The sequence below is a fragment of the Syngnathus acus genome, chromosome 11 (genome assembly GCF_901709675.1).
Source record: "Syngnathus acus chromosome 11, fSynAcu1.2, whole genome shotgun sequence".
NCBI classification, from domain to species: Eukaryota; Metazoa; Chordata; class Actinopteri; order Syngnathiformes; family Syngnathidae; genus Syngnathus; species Syngnathus acus.
Genome location: NC_051096.1, coordinates 1,938,388 through 1,954,702, shown reverse-complemented (window position 1 = coordinate 1,954,702; position 16,315 = coordinate 1,938,388). Strand labels below are relative to the sequence as shown.

General features: G+C 49.4%; 4 protein-coding genes across 6 annotated transcripts; all 4 read left to right on the top strand.

Annotated features, from left to right (window-relative positions):
- The first annotated feature begins 44 nt into the window (after positions 1 to 44).
- Positions 45 to 3,269, top strand: cd164l2 (CD164 sialomucin-like 2). The gene is made up of 7 exons (XM_037264255.1): positions 45 to 133; positions 555 to 1,310; positions 1,400 to 1,486; positions 1,618 to 1,710; positions 1,783 to 1,818; positions 1,899 to 2,052; positions 2,544 to 3,269. The coding sequence occupies exons 2-7, from the start codon at positions 1,232 to 1,234 to the stop codon at positions 2,557 to 2,559; spliced, it is 465 nt and encodes a 154-aa protein (XP_037120150.1). The 5' UTR covers positions 45 to 133; positions 555 to 1,231; the 3' UTR covers positions 2,560 to 3,269.
- Positions 3,267 to 8,616, top strand: sytl1 (synaptotagmin-like 1). Of its 3 annotated transcripts, none has more exons than XM_037263946.1 (13): positions 3,267 to 3,474; positions 4,231 to 4,369; positions 4,568 to 4,719; positions 4,817 to 4,928; positions 5,620 to 5,671; positions 5,910 to 6,014; positions 6,099 to 6,268; positions 6,377 to 6,479; positions 6,697 to 6,858; positions 7,418 to 7,496; positions 7,564 to 7,660; positions 7,786 to 7,991; positions 8,061 to 8,522. In XM_037263946.1, exons 1-13 carry the CDS (start codon positions 3,282 to 3,284, stop codon positions 8,204 to 8,206), a joined length of 1,716 nt encoding a protein of 571 aa, XP_037119841.1. In that variant the 5' UTR covers positions 3,267 to 3,281; the 3' UTR covers positions 8,207 to 8,522. The 3 variants fall into 3 exon arrangements, with proteins under 3 accessions (XP_037119841.1, XP_037119843.1, XP_037119842.1); XM_037263947.1 differs by lacking the exon at positions 3,267 to 3,474 and adding an exon at positions 3,851 to 4,115 and having other exon boundaries at positions 8,061 to 8,616; XM_037263948.1 differs by lacking the exon at positions 8,061 to 8,522 and having other exon boundaries at positions 7,814 to 7,985.
- Positions 8,617 to 8,765: 149 nt separating this feature from the next.
- Positions 8,766 to 9,958, top strand: LOC119130383 (EF-hand calcium-binding domain-containing protein 1-like). The gene is made up of 6 exons (XM_037264224.1): positions 8,766 to 8,929; positions 9,059 to 9,208; positions 9,282 to 9,386; positions 9,456 to 9,604; positions 9,669 to 9,773; positions 9,852 to 9,958. The coding sequence occupies exons 1-6, from the start codon at positions 8,872 to 8,874 to the stop codon at positions 9,909 to 9,911; spliced, it is 627 nt and encodes a 208-aa protein (XP_037120119.1). The 5' UTR covers positions 8,766 to 8,871; the 3' UTR covers positions 9,912 to 9,958.
- A 411-nt stretch (positions 9,959 to 10,369) lies between these two features.
- On the top strand, positions 10,370 to 16,232 carry pex1 (peroxisomal biogenesis factor 1). The gene is made up of 23 exons (XM_037263772.1): positions 10,370 to 10,578; positions 10,856 to 11,005; positions 11,067 to 11,150; positions 11,222 to 11,336; positions 11,426 to 11,988; positions 12,066 to 12,185; positions 12,258 to 12,387; positions 12,491 to 12,597; positions 12,667 to 12,746; positions 12,825 to 12,960; positions 13,051 to 13,147; positions 13,223 to 13,393; positions 13,470 to 13,624; positions 13,709 to 13,898; positions 13,976 to 14,142; positions 14,205 to 14,339; positions 14,519 to 14,583; positions 14,750 to 14,892; positions 14,976 to 15,079; positions 15,137 to 15,502; positions 15,576 to 15,743; positions 15,805 to 15,935; positions 16,001 to 16,232. The coding sequence occupies exons 1-23, from the start codon at positions 10,477 to 10,479 to the stop codon at positions 16,071 to 16,073; spliced, it is 3,552 nt and encodes a 1,183-aa protein (XP_037119667.1). The 5' UTR covers positions 10,370 to 10,476; the 3' UTR covers positions 16,074 to 16,232.
- Positions 16,233 to 16,315: the final 83 nt, after the last annotated feature.

Below are 16,315 nucleotides of genomic sequence, written 5' to 3'. Positions count from 1 at the left end.
ATCCACCAATCAGGAGGCGAGGATACAGGCGAGGGGAGGGGGCGAGTGTTTGTGGAGTAATTTCATTCAGAAAAATGCGGCATCGAGATGATGGCACGCCCACTGCGGTCCACCGCCATTGTGCTCGTTTCTGGTGAGTAATATCCAGTCGCACGCACGCACGCACGCAAGCACAAGTATATAGCCTTAATAATGGCGACCACTCGGCTCACCGCCCTCCCCCCCCCTTATTGTCTGGGTGCTCTCCACGGTGCTGAAACGCAGTCTTGACTCACGGGGGCACTTCATTAGGTACCCCTTTTTTTATTTTGATGCAATTTTTTTATTCTCTCTTTTTACTTTCTTTTATGTGGTCTATTAAAAAGTAAACGCTGTCACTCTCAAGGCAAAATATTTTGATATTTGTCTTTTGGAATTATGCAACATTTCCTTAGGTCACCTGTTTATGTACAGCTGCTAACACGTCACAAAAATATCCCCCGCAGAATACATTGTGCGGATTAAACAGTCTCATGCTTTATTGTATGATTTGTGCTTATTATTGTGCGTTCAAGGTCACCGAGCAGGTGTGAAAGAGGCTTCCCCGGCTTGATGGCAAGCGTGGGTGCAGCATCACCAATGAGCGGAGCTTCCGCGTGAAAGGGAATCGCGACCATATAAGGACACTTCCTGCCTGTGACGTCGTCGGCGCCTTTCTCTCCCAAATCACCTTCGCTTACGTTTGCAAATCAGCACCTTGTGATTTGCTTTACACTTGGGATGTGATAGAGCTGCGGGGTGTTATGACACCGGAATCAAACACCTGAGTGTGCAAGTGTGAGATGCGGATGAGTCAAAGTGTTAACAAGTAACAACCACCCACCAAACCACCTGGAAGCACATGGCCGCAACATTTGAAAATTCATAGCTTCTACGGTCAAGAAATGTCCATGATCGTATCAGCACTATCAATCTCTAGTTAGCAATTTGATCAGTGATCTATTTCCGCTCCATCTATTCTAAAGTGTACATTTTTTGTATTTGCACATGTGGTGTTCAGGTGACCTGAGGTGGGTCTTGTTATGGTTGCCTAGCGACCAAAGTTTGGATCACATTACACAGACACACACACACACTTTTAGTTCTCTTGCTGCCATTGTCACATCGCTCCTCAGGACTCAGCCTTCTGGCGGAATTATTTATTGTTTGTATTCTTATTTATTTTGGGGGGGTCATTATAGTTTGGTCCAGAATGCAGAATCTATCTGTGAAGATGTTCTTCTGCGCGTTGCTGCTGGCGGCGGCGGCTTCCTATGTGCACTCCCAAGCGGGTAACACAGTTATTCTGACTTGATTGACCGACCTCCTGTCAAGAAAAGGTCTGCTTATCTTGATTGACAGCTCTTGTCCTTACTTTAAGATTGCAGTCAAGCTCAGTCATGTGACCTCTGCGTTGGTGACTCCATGCTCAACCTAACTGGCTGCGTCTGGAAGCTGTGTCCTGATGGTAAAACACGCGCACGCACATTGACAGTAATTCCAGCATGGCAGCTGCTGTAACGTGAGCTGCTGCTGTTTGTAGAGCCTCAATTATTTAGCATTCCACAACGCGCACATATTGAAGTCATTGTGACTCAGGTAACGACACCGGGGTGTGCGTGACGGACCAGGGCAACGTGGCCGACAGCTCCAGAAACTGCAGCTGGACCCGCGTGTCGGAGCTCTGCACCGGTACGCCGCCGCCACTAGATGGTGCCGAAAAATGCAAACCGCTGACGCGCTAATTTGTGTTTTTCCGTGCAGTGGTGGAGACGGTGGCCGAAGGAGGCGGTGACTCAGGTAAAAGGACTTGGCGTCACTCTTGCGTCAAGGGCTCCTGACTTGCAATATTGCTGAGCGTGCGTTCCTCTCTCACTCAGACGCGGGTGGCAAAGCGCGGCCGCAGCTTTCCCCGGCCAGATTCAACTTGTCCAGCTTCATCGGCGGCGTGGTGCTGGTCCTCTGCTTGCAGGCCGGTGGCGTGCTCGCCATGCGCTTCCTCAAGTCCAAGGAGCAGAGCGACTACGACCCCATGTGAGGCGCCGCAACACCCACAGTGTCTGTGTGTGCTTAAATAAATTAGTAACATTTGTATTTAACTAATTTATATTTAAATAGACAAAATTAACACGAATATTATATTACAAAAAATATTTTTATTCATCATTTGTAATCACTCAAAATAATAAATATGACAGTAATTTCAGTATAGGTTAATTAGTGACCTCTAGTGGCAATACAGGAACATTGCTGCTCCGGGCACATCAGTCCAGTATGCCAACTTACTTTGGACCGTCCAATTTTGCGTGAGCTTTTATGTTTTGTTGTGATTCCATCACAGGCACAATGACAGCACATCGCACTCATTGTTGATGGGTAAAAGTATTTGGAGGCAACATTGTTAGTGTCCCAATACTTTTGTCCACATGCTGTCCAAGTTGCATCCCAGTGTTGACGTCATCCCCGTGTGTGCGTGTGTGTGTGTGTCTGTGTCTGTGTGTATCTGTGTGTGTGCGTGCGTGCAGAGAGCAACCTCAGTGAGGTGACCGAGCGGCGACGAAGGACGTCGAAAGGATGGAGTGACTCACAGGATGGTGACGACAAGACACCGCATTTTTACGATTGGTCGCCGTGATCCCCCTCCCCTTCTACCCCTTCAAGTAGGGCTGGAAGCACATCACTTCCCTTCTACTCTTTTCATTTGTGTGTATTTTGCGTTGAATTGTGTTTAGTGCATTTTCACACTTTGATTGCCAGTTGATCTCTTCATTCTTAATGAATGTCCAGTGTGGATCAGGGTGGAATTCACCCCGATCGAGGCCTCCGAGCAGGCACTTTCCGGAACCCCTCACTCACTCCCAATTTGGCCCAGAACCAAAAAGGCTTGAATGGACCCTTACAAACCTCAGTGACCATGGCCAGCATCCAATTTTGTTGACAAAAGAAGGGGCCGGGGTGAGTCGTTCTCATTCTGAGCATTCCTTGGACAAATGTTGCCTTCGACTAAACAAAGTAGCCCATTAAAACATTTCAATAATAACTTTAATTCTACTGTAAGTGAGTATTTCCATGCATGAATTGCACCACACTGCTCCTAAGTGGCCGAGGTGTGCACAGCAGAAAATCAAGTCTTTTTCTTTTTTCTTTTTTTTTCTGGTTGTTCTTTGAAGTTTTGTTTAAAGTTGAGCTTTGGAAGTTGTTGTTCATGTTTATCTAACCTGATTTCAATATAAATCCCAAAATAATTGTGAGTGCTATTTGTTATGTATTCATTCATTTACATCCCACGCACACCTCCTCCCTCCCACAGACAGCAGAAGGCGTTCCCCGAGTTGACGCAACACGCACACACACTTGATACACGCACACACGCACACAATCCACCACACACGCGCTCAGCACAAGTTTGCGGCAAACTTTCTACGCATGGACCTCCGCGTTACTATCAATTAAAAGGTAAAGTTATACAATTTTGTGTGCGTGTTGTTTTTGTTTGTTTGTCACGCTGCTTTGCTGCCCGGCCCTTTAAAACTGGTGACAGGTGTTTAGTCTCACACGCACGGTCTGAGACGTCAAATAGTCGTCACATTGCGAGCATGCGGTGGGAGAATACGCAAACATGTTTGTGAAAGAGACGCAAAAATATGTCGCGAAATGGCCGTTTGTCATTCTTTTGTTTTGCGTCGCCTCAGCTCGAGCTGAGGTTAGCGCAGTTTCGTTTGGATCAACTGTGCCGCCTGCACTGCGCATGCGCCAAGTCCCTCCTTGGCTGCCTGGAGGCAACGTGCACACGCACGCACGCACGCAAATGGCTTAAATGAACGTGAGCAGGAAGTAGACAGGTATAACAAACCTAACTACATTGAAAAGTTGCTGAGTCATAAAAAAAAAAAACAATCGATGTTTTCTGTCATGTTTCTTCTCATTGAACTGTCCCCGTGGTTCTGTGGGTGAGGAACAGTTGGCAGCTTCGAGTTGCTTCCAGACGAGATGTCAGTAGAAATTAAAGGTCACGACAGGCCAAGCGCCGAGTTACATGTGGACCGCAGGAGTTGCAAGACAAGCTGACAACAATACTGAGAGTTCAGGAGCTCCTGGTGAGACAGAGGCCAATAAACCTTGCCACGAGAGGACGTGCTCAATAGGCGGAGTTGCTCGCAACTTGTTGCTTTGCAACTTGTCACATGACGGAGTCTTTTTTTTTTTGGACAGGCATGGAGGGGGACGTGGAGACCGACAATGGCCTGGGGTCTCTGGACCTGAGCCACCTAACGGAGGAAGAGCAGGACAGCATCTCGCAGGTGCTCCTGCGAGACTTGGATCTGCGACGTCAAGACGAAGGACGCGTGAGGTCAGAGGTGAACCGCAGCCTTTCGCACAACATTGGCCACGTAAGGGTCAATGCATTTGGACAGTGAGGTTCAAGTGAGGGAATAAGAGGAAGGCGTTTCAGAGGACACACCCATGCGTGGTTCACTTTTCACTAATTAACTTGCGAGATGATCAAACAAGAACGCCGCCGTCACGCGCGTGTTTGCTGTGTCAACAGGATGCTGGCGCAGAACAGAGTCGACCTGGCGCGGCTACACACGCAATCCGGGGCGTGGTTCCGCGAGGCGTCCACCAGGCGCCACCGGGGCCGCATGTCTGGCTCGGACCTGGTGCGCGCCACCATACGCCGCCGCACACCAAAGGTCAACGGTTAGTCTGCGGCAGCCAAATATGTGTCTCAACAAACATTTACTAAGGTGTGGTGATGTGGTAAACAATGAGATTTTTATTTTTGGGGGGTCCATAGTAATGGAGTTGTCAAGGGCCGGTCTGTTCAATGGCAAGGCGGAGGAACCCTCAAGCAGTTCCTCTCAGGAGGCCGAGGCGCGATTGAAGGAGGTGGCGGAAGACATTCCAGCGTGAGTACAGTCATCCCTCGTTTATTGCAGATAATTGGTTCCAAGACCAATTATAGGTGAAAAACCGCAAAGTAGTACCACCCTCTCGTTTTTAACATACATACATTTTTTGTGGATCAATAAATGTATATTAAACCATATAAGTGCATATGTTATCATTAGAACATTAAATAATAGTTTCGAAAATGTAAATACTATATTAATAGTATAAATGACAGAAAAGAATGTATAGATACTATAAATATAAATATGATACGTGTGTGTTTGTGTAATATATGTAGATGTAGCTAAAGTATACATACTGTAAATGTTTTTAGAACTCTTATTATAACAACTTTTTTATAACAAGGTACAAGTGTACATACTGTAAATATGTTTTTAGAACTCTTATTATAAAAAATTATAACAAGGTACAATGTAAATATATTTTTAGAACAACGTTTTTTATAACAAGGTAGAATTGTACGTACTGCAATTGTGTGGGCACTCCCTGCCTTCTGCTGGCATGCGGGCAACATTCGTGCCATAATTCCTCAATTTAGAATTTTTATTTTGAATTTTTGAATTTTTGATTTTTTTGGGGAGGGAGGGATTCGCGATAAATGAACCGCGATGTAGCGAGGGATTACTGTATTTTCCCCCCAAATCATCTGCTTGTTGATTTTTGACAACTTTTTTGTATGTTTTACAGGAGCCCATCTGGTTTTGTGTCCACACCAAGCAGGAACACAACAGCAACAAAGGTCTGTCAAGTCATCATTCCCAACTGTAATGGAGGAATTCTTCCGTATGTGACATTGCCAAGTTATGTATAAGCAGCTTTTCAATGTCAGTTTTCCTCTATGGATGCTCATAACCAAAAATTCAAATTTTCTATTGAAATGAATGCAACTACTACCCCCAAACAAAAAAACCCCCAAAATGTCTCAGCATATTGTGTGTTTGTGCTGTATAAATAAAGTTGTATTATGTGTTTTTTAGGAAGACTATCAGCGCTACAAAAGAGAGTCCTTGTCTCTCTGCAGCATCCCGAGGGACTCGGAACCTTTGTCTTTGCCCCAAAACAACTTTCATTCCAGCTTCACGGTGCGAAGAGGGCCACTTTATTGCCTTCTGAATGAGTCAGTTTTACGTGACGCAGGATTTTTGTCCCGCGTGTGTCGTGCATAGTTAAGCGGCGGCATGATGAGTCTGTTTAGCTCGGGGGTCTTTGGCGTGGTGGAGGTGCGGGGCCGCATGCAGTTCTCGCTGGCCTATGACGGCCACAAGGGGGAGCTGCGCGTCAATGTGCACCGCTGCGAGGATATCTCGGCGGCGACCGACGAGAACCGCTCCGATCCGTGAGTGTTTCCAGGTGGTCAAGGCCAGCGTGGCCTTGATCAAATTTGTTATATTGGCACGTCGCTCCACTTTTTGACCATGAAACATTAATTGCTGATACTTTTCAGATACGTCAAGTGTTACTTGCTGCCCGACATGTCGAATCGCAGCAAGAGGAAGACGTCTGTAAAGAAGCGGACGCAGAACCCCGTCTTCGAGCAGACGCTCAAAGTGAGAACGCTGCAGTCTGGACACAACATTAGGCCAATGAGCTCCAACACGAGAGCTGCGAAACGCAAGGCCAACGCTGCAATAGCAGATCCTTTTAATAATTTCTATCCTTATAGACTGAATTTTCATGCAACTGTACCTAATGTTGTGGCTGGTAAGTCTTTATCAAAATACAAATGGCAGAGAATTTGCCAATTGAATTTTTTTTTTTTCTCAGTACAAAGTACGCCAAAATGAGCTGAATAGTCGCACCCTCAAGCTATCCGTGTGGCACGCTGAGCCTTTGGCCAAGAATGTTTTCCTGGGTGAGGTCGAGGTGGCGCTGGGCGTCTGGGACTGGACCAGCACGCAACGACTTTGGCAGGATCTCCAGCCACGGGTGAGCCACAAACACACACACATGAACATAATGGCCAGTTAATTAGGAACATCAGCACAATTCATCCATCCATTTTCTGAACCGCTTAGTCCCCACGGGGGTTGCGGGTGCGCTTGAGCCTATCCCAGCCGTCATCGGGCAGTAGGCGGGGGACACCCTGAACCGGTTGCCAGCCAATCGCAGGGCACACAGAGACAAACAACCATTTGCACTCGCACTCACACCTAGGGACAATTTGGAGTCTTCAATCGGCCTACCAAGCATGTTTTTGGGATGTGGGAGGAAACCGGAGTGCCCGGAGAAAACCCACGCGGGCCCGGGGAGAACATGCAAACTCCACACAGGGAGGGCCGGAGGTGGAATCGAACCCGCACCCTCCCAACTGTGAGGCGGACGTGCTACCCAGTGCGCCACCGAGCCGCTCCCAGCACAATTCACTGACCGTTTAATTGTTTCTCAAGTGGGGGGGATGCTTTTTGCTGTTACATCATTTTGCTTCCTCGCTGGAGGAGCTCTTTGAATTCCAACTAAGCTTCTTCGTGTAATCTTGACGTGGTAGCTCTACTTGAGGCCGGACTGCATCAGCAGCCGCGGCACCCTCTTGTTCTCCATCAAGTTCGTCCCGGAGGGATTTGAGGGTGAGCAAAGCAAACAAGCGCTTAAAGACCAATTTAGAATGCCGACATCTCCTTTCTGTGACTTTAGGCGGTCTCCCACTCACGGGTGAGCTTCACATTTGGCTTCAGGAGGCTCAGGGTCTGCTGTCTAAAAAAGGGGGCGCCATTGACTCCTTTGTGAAGAGGTTTGTCTCCTCATCCTCCCGTTGAATCCGATGATGTCAGGTGGCGAGCCGGCGAGGAGCGGATGCTGTCAGCTGTTTGCTCGCCCCTACTTGACTGAAGGTGCGCTTTTTTGGCCTCTCGCAAGTTACATCCTGCCCGACGCCGGCTGCCAGAGCGGCCAGAAGACCCAGGTGGTGAGGCGCTCTGTCACCCCATCCTACAATCACACCATGGTGTACGACGGCTTCCAGAGCAGCGACCTGGAGGAGGCCTGCGCCGAGCTGAGCGTGTGGCAGCGCGAGGGCTTCAAGCAACACGTGATTGGCGGCATTCGCCTCAGCTGCGGAACCGGTAAGACTCCGTATGGGCCATTAAAAGTACGGTTTGAAAGTACATTCAAGGCACGGTTTCGTCGTGCAGGTCAGAGTTACGGCCAGGCAGTCAGATGGATGGACTCCACGCAAGAAGAAGTCTCGGTGTGGACGTCCATGATCAAAAACCACAACCACTGGATCCAAGCCACCTTGCCCATCAGGACCAACTTGACGAGCCGTTCGTCCGAGTGACGGCATGTGCCGCACACGGACCCAAGACTCTGTACTTTTTCAATCATTCCTCCTAGGGTAGGTATTGTAAATGAGCTGCAGGATGGGAATAATTATGTCAGTTCCTGTTTGGTTCTCGAATTACAGCTGTGAGCGTGTCATTTCCTGATGTGATTCAATGTGAAACCCGTTGATCCTGCTTGCTCATCAACGCTTAGAAAAATTCACATAGTCATGCGCAAAGGCACAACACTTTTGTATCATGTACATTTTTTGAGGCTCAAAATGTCAAGACTCCGCAACACATAACACACGTCTCATGACATCATCAAAGCTTTGGTCAAGAGAACGATGGCGAGACGCGACCGCTCTTCAGTAAAACTCTGCCTTCTAATCCACTCAACTTGTTAATAAAAGACATGTTGTCAACATAATGTGGTCCATTTTTTTTTCCACTCCATGGAGCATACTCCAACACTGCCCGTCCTGCTTCATCCCCCCGGCAGCGAGACCTCTCAGTTGCCAGGTGGACGGACATGTCAGGTAGAAAGCGATGACGTTAGCCAGACAGGTAACATTTCCTTTGGGTTTGGTTATTTCTTATCTGCTAGCTTCTTGCTAAGGTGACTCCACATCAACTTCCGACCCCAGGTTGCCTGTTCAGAGGCCAACATTAGGGGACAAACATGTCCAAGAGGCTGATCCAAAACCTCGCCAAGGTCATCTCCAAACTAGTGGACCACTGTGAGTTGCTTTGCTGACAAAAGAATGTGGCCATTGTGGTCTGTGTTGCAATTCCAGATTGTTGGCAAAATGGAAAATGTTCCACTCGAATGTTTACAAACTCCAAATGAACGTCTCTTGTCTTGTCAGTCAATCCAACGGAGGTCGAGTCCCTTATTCGTGAGTATTACGCCATTCTCGGGCAGACCACCACCGGCAAGAGCATCATGGACGAAAGGAAGTTCAGAAGCATACTGGCCAACGAGTTTGGTCTCACCAGCAACACCATCATGGAAAGAGGTAATGCTTATGACACAGATGTCATTTATTTATTTGGGGGAGGGGCTTGGATCAGAGCTGATGTGCTTTCTAGTTTTCAGGACGTTTGACAGGGACAACGACAACATTGTCAGCTCCAAAGAGTGGGTGGAGGGCCTGTGCGTGTTCCTTCGTGGCACCATGGATGAAAAAATCAAATGTAAAAGAAATAAAAACGCAAAGTGACCTTCAACTCGTCCAGCTAAACTGCCTTCCCTCCCCCGACTAGACTGCTTTCGCGTGTACGACCTGAGCGGAGACGAGTACATTGCCAGGGAGGAGATCCTTCTTTTGGTGAGGAACTGCCTGCGGCTGCATGGCGAAGAGGACCCTTACGACAGCATCAAAGACCTGGTGGAGATCACCCTCAAGAGGATGGTGAGACCTCGAGCACTGCACGCCGCTCACTCCATTCAACTTAACATAACTCTTCCATTGACAGGACCACGACAATGACGACAGACTGTCTTTTGAAGACTACAAAAAGTCAGTGAAAGAGCTGAACATCGTGCTCGAGGCTTTCGGGAAGTGCCTCCCTAATGCCACGGTAACAGCTAGCAAATGAGGCTATACATTGGTGGCACACTAAGTGAATCATTGATTCATCTTTAATCTGTTTCGACAGAGGATTGAGATGTTTGAGCAGCGCGTCTTCAGTAATAAAAAGCACTACAGAAGTCGATAAGCTTTCAACTATTTTGAAATGTTCTTCATTGTTTTCTAATGTGTAAATAAAAAGGTCATTTTAATGTTATTTTTCAATACATATCCATGTGTGGCTGCTGTGAATCAGACGACTCTATTTTTTATCTTCTCCATCAGGAAAAGAACAACAAATTTTCCATTTTGGTATTTCCAGATAGTTTTCCCTTCACGTGCCTTAAAAACAGACCAGAACTATTTTATAATATTACTTTATTATTACTATTTATTTGATGAAAATTCACAAAAGGTGCCGTTATAGTGTTCACTCAAGCAGCCTCAGCGCGACTGTTCTTGTTCGCTTTTACAGCCACGATTCGATTCCAGAACCCACATCCAATGGTTTGAACTTCAAATTAAAACTCGTTCCTTTTCGGAAGTGGTAAGGCGTTTGAAGTTTTATTTTGGAAAATAAAACCTACATCCGTTTTTACTTTGAAACCAATCGCTGTCAGAGCGCATCGATGGGCGTTCCTCGCGTGCTGAGTACCTATGCAGGCCAGGCGTCACGTTTGTATGTTGTCAAAGTTAATGTGTGAAGCCGCAACATGTTTAGCGGCATCCACCCGGTGACGGTTGTGTTTATCAACGCTAAAAACTGCTTCCTCCATGTACCCGCTAAGTTAATTTCCCATCTGTCACTGAACGAGGTAAGCTAGCGACAGTTAGCCGTGTTTGTGGACTTTGGAATGTGAGTGAATGAATTTTTGAATTGCTTTAAATTTGAAGTTTTTGTGAGTCATTTGAGAAACGAGTCTATGACACGTTTTTAGAAATTCTTACATGATGTCAAACACAAATGAAGAAAAAGTTTAGATATGATTCGAAGAAAAAAGAGACACATTAACCAGCACTAATTGGTCCATGTTATTATTATTGTCTACTGCTTCCTGTCCTCCAGCATGACGTCAGTGACTTTTGTCTTAGAACCAGGCCTTGGAGTTTTCCAGCAGCCATGACAGCCCTCCGGCCTTCCTCAGCTGGACTGTGAGCCACAGCTCCTGCGGCTTGGACGACCACCGCGTGGAGCTGTGCAGACACCTGGCAGAGAAGCTGGGCCTGCAGGACGGACAGGAGGTAAAAGTCCGTCTGTTGTTGTGCCACCGCGCCTGGTTTACTCGCTGGTTGTGTTCCTCAGGGGTTCTTGAGGGCCTGTCAGCAGGTGTCGTCGGTGCATCGAGTGTTTGCGGAGCCGCTCTCGGCTGACGACTGGGAGATCTTGGTAGGTTCTCGCCTGACTTGAGAGAGACAAAAATAATTGCATGTGTCCTTCATATGTCCTGATATTTCCAGGAGCTCCATAGTGGCGCACTGGAGCAGAAGCTTTTGGATCAAATTCGAGTGGTGTTCCCAGGTGCTGTTTTTCCCGTATGGGTAGATGGTTACACAGTCATTTACATCCAAATAGGTATAATATGCGATACTGTGCATTTTGCATGTTGGACGTTCGATGTCTTCCTGTGAGTACGTTTTCAAGCTTAGTCCCTTTTCTTGCAGCATCCCTGTCGCCTTCGGTTCCTTATGGTCGCCTGGAGACCTTCACGGAACTCGCGGTGACGCCCAAGGAGCACGCCGGACGCCCTGAAGGGCCTCCCCGCTTCCACTCGGCACCACCGCCCACACCTGCAGCCCCCCCTCAGCAATGTGGCGGCGTAACGGACTGGAAAAGTCTGTTTGGCTACGTGACAAATGGCACGGGTGCCCCGCTTAAAGAGCTCCCATCAGTACCAGACGTCCCCGCCGTGCTTGCCGACGCCCTCTACAGAGTATGCGGCGCACCGCCTCCGTCTCTGGCTGCCGCCGGCCACGTGGCACCCGGCGTGCTTCACGTCTTCCCGTTGAGCCATGTGTCGGATTTCCACATCGCCGAAGCTCGGCCGGAGCTGACGTACGGACTGCTGTCCAAAGTGCTTTCGCCCACGGAGCGAGCTAACTTAGAGAAGAAGAAGAGCTCCGAGGAGGCGAAAGGACGGGAGGCCACGGTTGTGCGCTTGGTGTGCCACGGGAGCGATATGCAAAGACGACGCACGGAGGGAGACATCCACACCGGTCGAGTCTGGGTAAGACGGAAAAAATGCGATTGCATTCATCCAAGCTTTTCTCTGCTTTGACTCGATGATTTTTCTTTGCGACACAGATTCCTCCAGCCTTGTCTGTCAGGCTCAACATCCTCCCACATTCAGCCGTGAGAATAAAGCCGGTCAAGTCCACCGTCAAAGTGGCGACCTTCATTCAACTCCAGCCTCTAACAGCATTGGTGCGTTTCAAACTGATGTCTTGCTCTTCATGTCATTCTTGATGCATTTTCCCAAAATGTCTTCCTCCTCAGATGGAGGCGGAGGAGTCTGAGGAGGAGGCCGTCCAGACGGCCTTCCTTGATTGGCTGCACAGCCAGACTCACCAACCTTTGGCCTGCTTGACGCCACGAGTCGGCTCCGTCCTCATACACGCCACCGACGGTGATTCACATCCGAGTGTCTTTGATAACCGCCTGCTTACATGTCATTTTTTTGGGTCGTTTCAGTTCCAAGGCACATGACCACGTGGGTCTTTTCCTTCCAGACAAGTTGGAGTTTGCTGTCACGGTGCTAAAACCAGAAGCTGAGAGCGAAGCGCCCGACCAGCTGTTTCTGCTCTCACCTTCCGTCTTACAGAAGAAGCACATCAAGGTTGACTCCTTGTTTTGTTACACACGGATTCATTCCAAGTTCATCTCACGCATCGCGTCTCACATCCAGGCAGTCCGGGAACCAGCATCCGCACCCGCTGCTCAAGCGGACCCGCCAAAACAAGATCTGCCCTCTTTAGATTGTCTCGGGTGAGCAGGACAGAGCGTCAGCCCGTATTTTCCAACTCTTGCTTTCAAAACATAATTGTCCACGTCTCTCGTCTTCAGCGGTGTGGACGAGCTAAGCCGACGAGGTTTTGAGTTCATCTCATTTAGTCTGCTGGTGACTCCGTTGGCCAGAGAGCTGCTGGGAGTCATTGGACGAGGACTCAAAGGAGGAGCGCTGCTCATCACCGGCGCTCAGGTGAGATGGCGTCATGTGGTCGTAAAAAAGAAAGCATCCGAGCGACATGAAAGTGAACTCGTTCAATAGTAGCTGGGTGTCTCTCCGTAGGGCAGTGGAAAGAGCACCCTGTCCCGCGCCCTCTGCAGAAAAGCCGCAGACGAGCTGGACGCGCACGTGGAAGTTTTGGATTGCAAAAAGTTACAAGGTAGCCCGTCCGTCGTAGCGCAGCACAGGACCACTTTTTTATTTTTACATTTGGGTCACGACTTTGTTTTCCTAGGCAAAAGGGTGGAGAGCATCCGCCAGACGCTGCGGGACGTTTTCACGCGGGCAGAATGGAAGCAGCCCTCCGTGGTCCTCCTGGACGACTTGGACCACGTGAGCCGGGCGCCGACCACGCCTGAACACGAGCACGGCCCAGAGGCGCTGCTGCACCTGCACGTGGCGCAAAGTATGCCCGCGGCATTCTTCTTGCTGTCGGACGGAACCACGCGCCGTTGTATGATTTGGTGTTGCGGTCGTCGTAGGCTTGTTGGACCTCGTCAACGAGATGATGGAGGAGGACACGCTGATGTGCTTGATAGCGACCAGTGAGAGCAAACGCTCTTTACACGGCACGCTCACGCAAGTGCAAGGAACGCACTTCTTCCAGGCCTTCGTTCACATCCAACCGCCCGACAAGGTCCACAGATGACTGATTTGTATATTGGCACACACAATGTCAGAAAAAAAAAGTCCAATCTGTTATGTTTGTGTGAATGTGTAGACCCAGAGAGCAGACATCCTCTTTCATGCCATCCAAACGAGGTGCGGCCCGTCACAGCCGGATTCTGAGTATGTGGACCTGGCCGCTGTTGTCAAGGAGACAGAGGGCTACCTGCCTCAAGATCTCCAGCTGCTGTTAGAGCGAGCCCTCCACACTAACGCGGCACGTCAACAACAAAATGACAGCTTCGGTAACTTTGAAGGTGTTACTGGCTCACTCGGATCCCGCCTACTTGAGTCATTTGAGCCCGTGCTGGTTTTTTTGCAGATGAGCCTCTGTCGGGTCAGGACTTTGCAGAGGCATTTGATGACTTCATCCCGCCATCCAGGTGGGGGGCAGACCTCCATAGTCCCAGCGGAGGGGGGCTGGAGACGGTGGGGGGACTGACGCAAGTGCGGCAGCAGTTGATGGACACCATTTTGCTCCCCGCCAAGGTCATCCAAAGGACACACAAGTGGCTATTTTGAGGGGCGCTCATAGCTTCGTTGCCTTTCAGTATCCCGTCCTGTTCTCCAAGCTTCCCATCCGCCATCGCTCAGGAATCCTGTTGTATGGCGCGCCCGGCACAGGAAAGACGCTGCTGGCCCATGCCGTCGCCAAAGACAGCGGCATGAACTTCATCAGCATCAAAGTACGTGTGAGCAGACAAACCAAAGAAAAGTTTGAAGCCACTGCATCACCACATGGTTTTGTGTTTGTCTGGTCCTTTGTGCGTCTTTGGGTGTTATCGTGCGTTACCGTCGCTTGGTGTTGCTGTGTCTTTATTTGTATGTTCATTCACGTATGCCATTGTGTGCGTGTGTGTTTCAGGGTCCAGAGCTTCTGAGTAAATACATCGGCGGAAGCGAGCAGGCGGTGCGAGACGTTTTCCAAAGGTGACGAGCGCTCGTCGTTCCTCTCATTCCACCATTTTGTGTTGTCACAACTGTACCTCCTTTAAGTTGGTTGTTGTAAGCAAAAATATTGAGGAAACTGTAAATCATCATTTCCGCTCTATGACTGGACTCTTCTTTTTTGTAATCACTGCTTTTCTCGGAACAGGGCTGAGGCGGCCAAGCCTTGCGTGGTCTTCTTTGACGAGTTTGATTCGTTGGCACCCAAGAGGGGTCACGACAGCACCGGCGTGACCGATCGTGTCGTCAACCAGCTGCTTACTCTACTGGATGGCGCCGAGGGCTTGCAAGGTGTGTATGTGGGAGTGATGAAACCCAAACTAGGTGCGTGTGCCAGAGTGGCATCTCCTCATGACACCATGTTTGTCTTTCAGGTGTTTACGTGCTGGCTGCCACCAGTCGTCCGGACCTCATCGACCAGGCTCTGCTGCGTCCAGGCCGACTGGACAAGTCGCTCTACTGCCCTCCGCCCGGCGAGGTCCGATGAGGTCACAGGAAGTTTCCAGGCCATCTCAACAACCTTGTCGTCCGGCAGGAGGACCGCTTGGCCATCCTGAAGATTCTGAGCGCTGGTGTCCCCTTGGCCCTTGACGTGGACCTGGAGGAGCTGGCGGCGCGGACCCACGGCTTTACCGGCGCCGACCTGAAAGCGCTGCTCTACAACGCCCAGCTGGAAGCGCTAAACGCCGGCCCAGAGACTACGTGCGACATGAGCCTGTCCTCCATGATGTTCCCCAACAACAGCAGTGGTTCCGACGAGCTGGCGGACGACGGCGAGGGAGACAGCTACGTGAGCCCGGAGTCTGCCGACCTTCTGGTGTCGGACAAAAGTCACCACCAAAATGGCGGCGATGCCTGGAGGCTCTACTTTGGAAGCTCCTTTGAGTCTGTCGAAGACAGTGTATGTAGGATATGGATGTCAGATGGTGCTCAATTGCAAGAGGCTAAAAAGTGAACTTTTTCTTTCCCCCCAGCGTGTCTCCGAACATGACTCGGACAGTCCGACCCCCGAGTGCAGTTTCTCCCTGCCTCCCCTTGCCATGGCTTCCCTCCAGAGCGGCTTCCGGGAGCTCAGCAACGAGGAGCTGCAGCGTCTCCAGCGGGAGGTGGCATGCATCAAGCTCAACCACCGCCGAGCCAATGTGAGCAAGCCGTCCACGACATGCGTTGCATTCGCTTGCGCTCTAAAAAATCCGTCTTTAGGGGGAGCGTGTGCGTACCCACTCCAGCTTAAGCCAGCCGGGCTTCCTGCTGCGTCGCTGCCACTCGCTTGCTGCTCTGGACACCACCAGGCCGTCGCTTGGCAAGGACGACTGGAGCCGATACACGACACTGTGGGTAGCGCACAACTTGCCGCGTGATATGCACAACAAAATACATTGTCCTCTTACGTTTGCAGGTACGAGGCGTTTTCGGGAGGCAGGACTGCTACGCAAACATTCCAACCGGGACAACGCATCACGTTAGCGTGACCACGCACCGAAACAGGCAGTTGTTTCTTATTATCTTTTCTTTTTTTTTTTTTTGGTTTTTTTTATTTCTTGTTGCTGTTTCAACTGCACTCTTCTCGGACAATGTCTGCCCAAATTGTTTGTATTTGGAGATTCTAAAATAAAGTTAAAAAAATCCAAGGAGGCTATTTGACCATAGCATATTTACCACTCCCACAAAAAAAATATTTACTATACATCAGCACATATGAGTAAATTAAGAA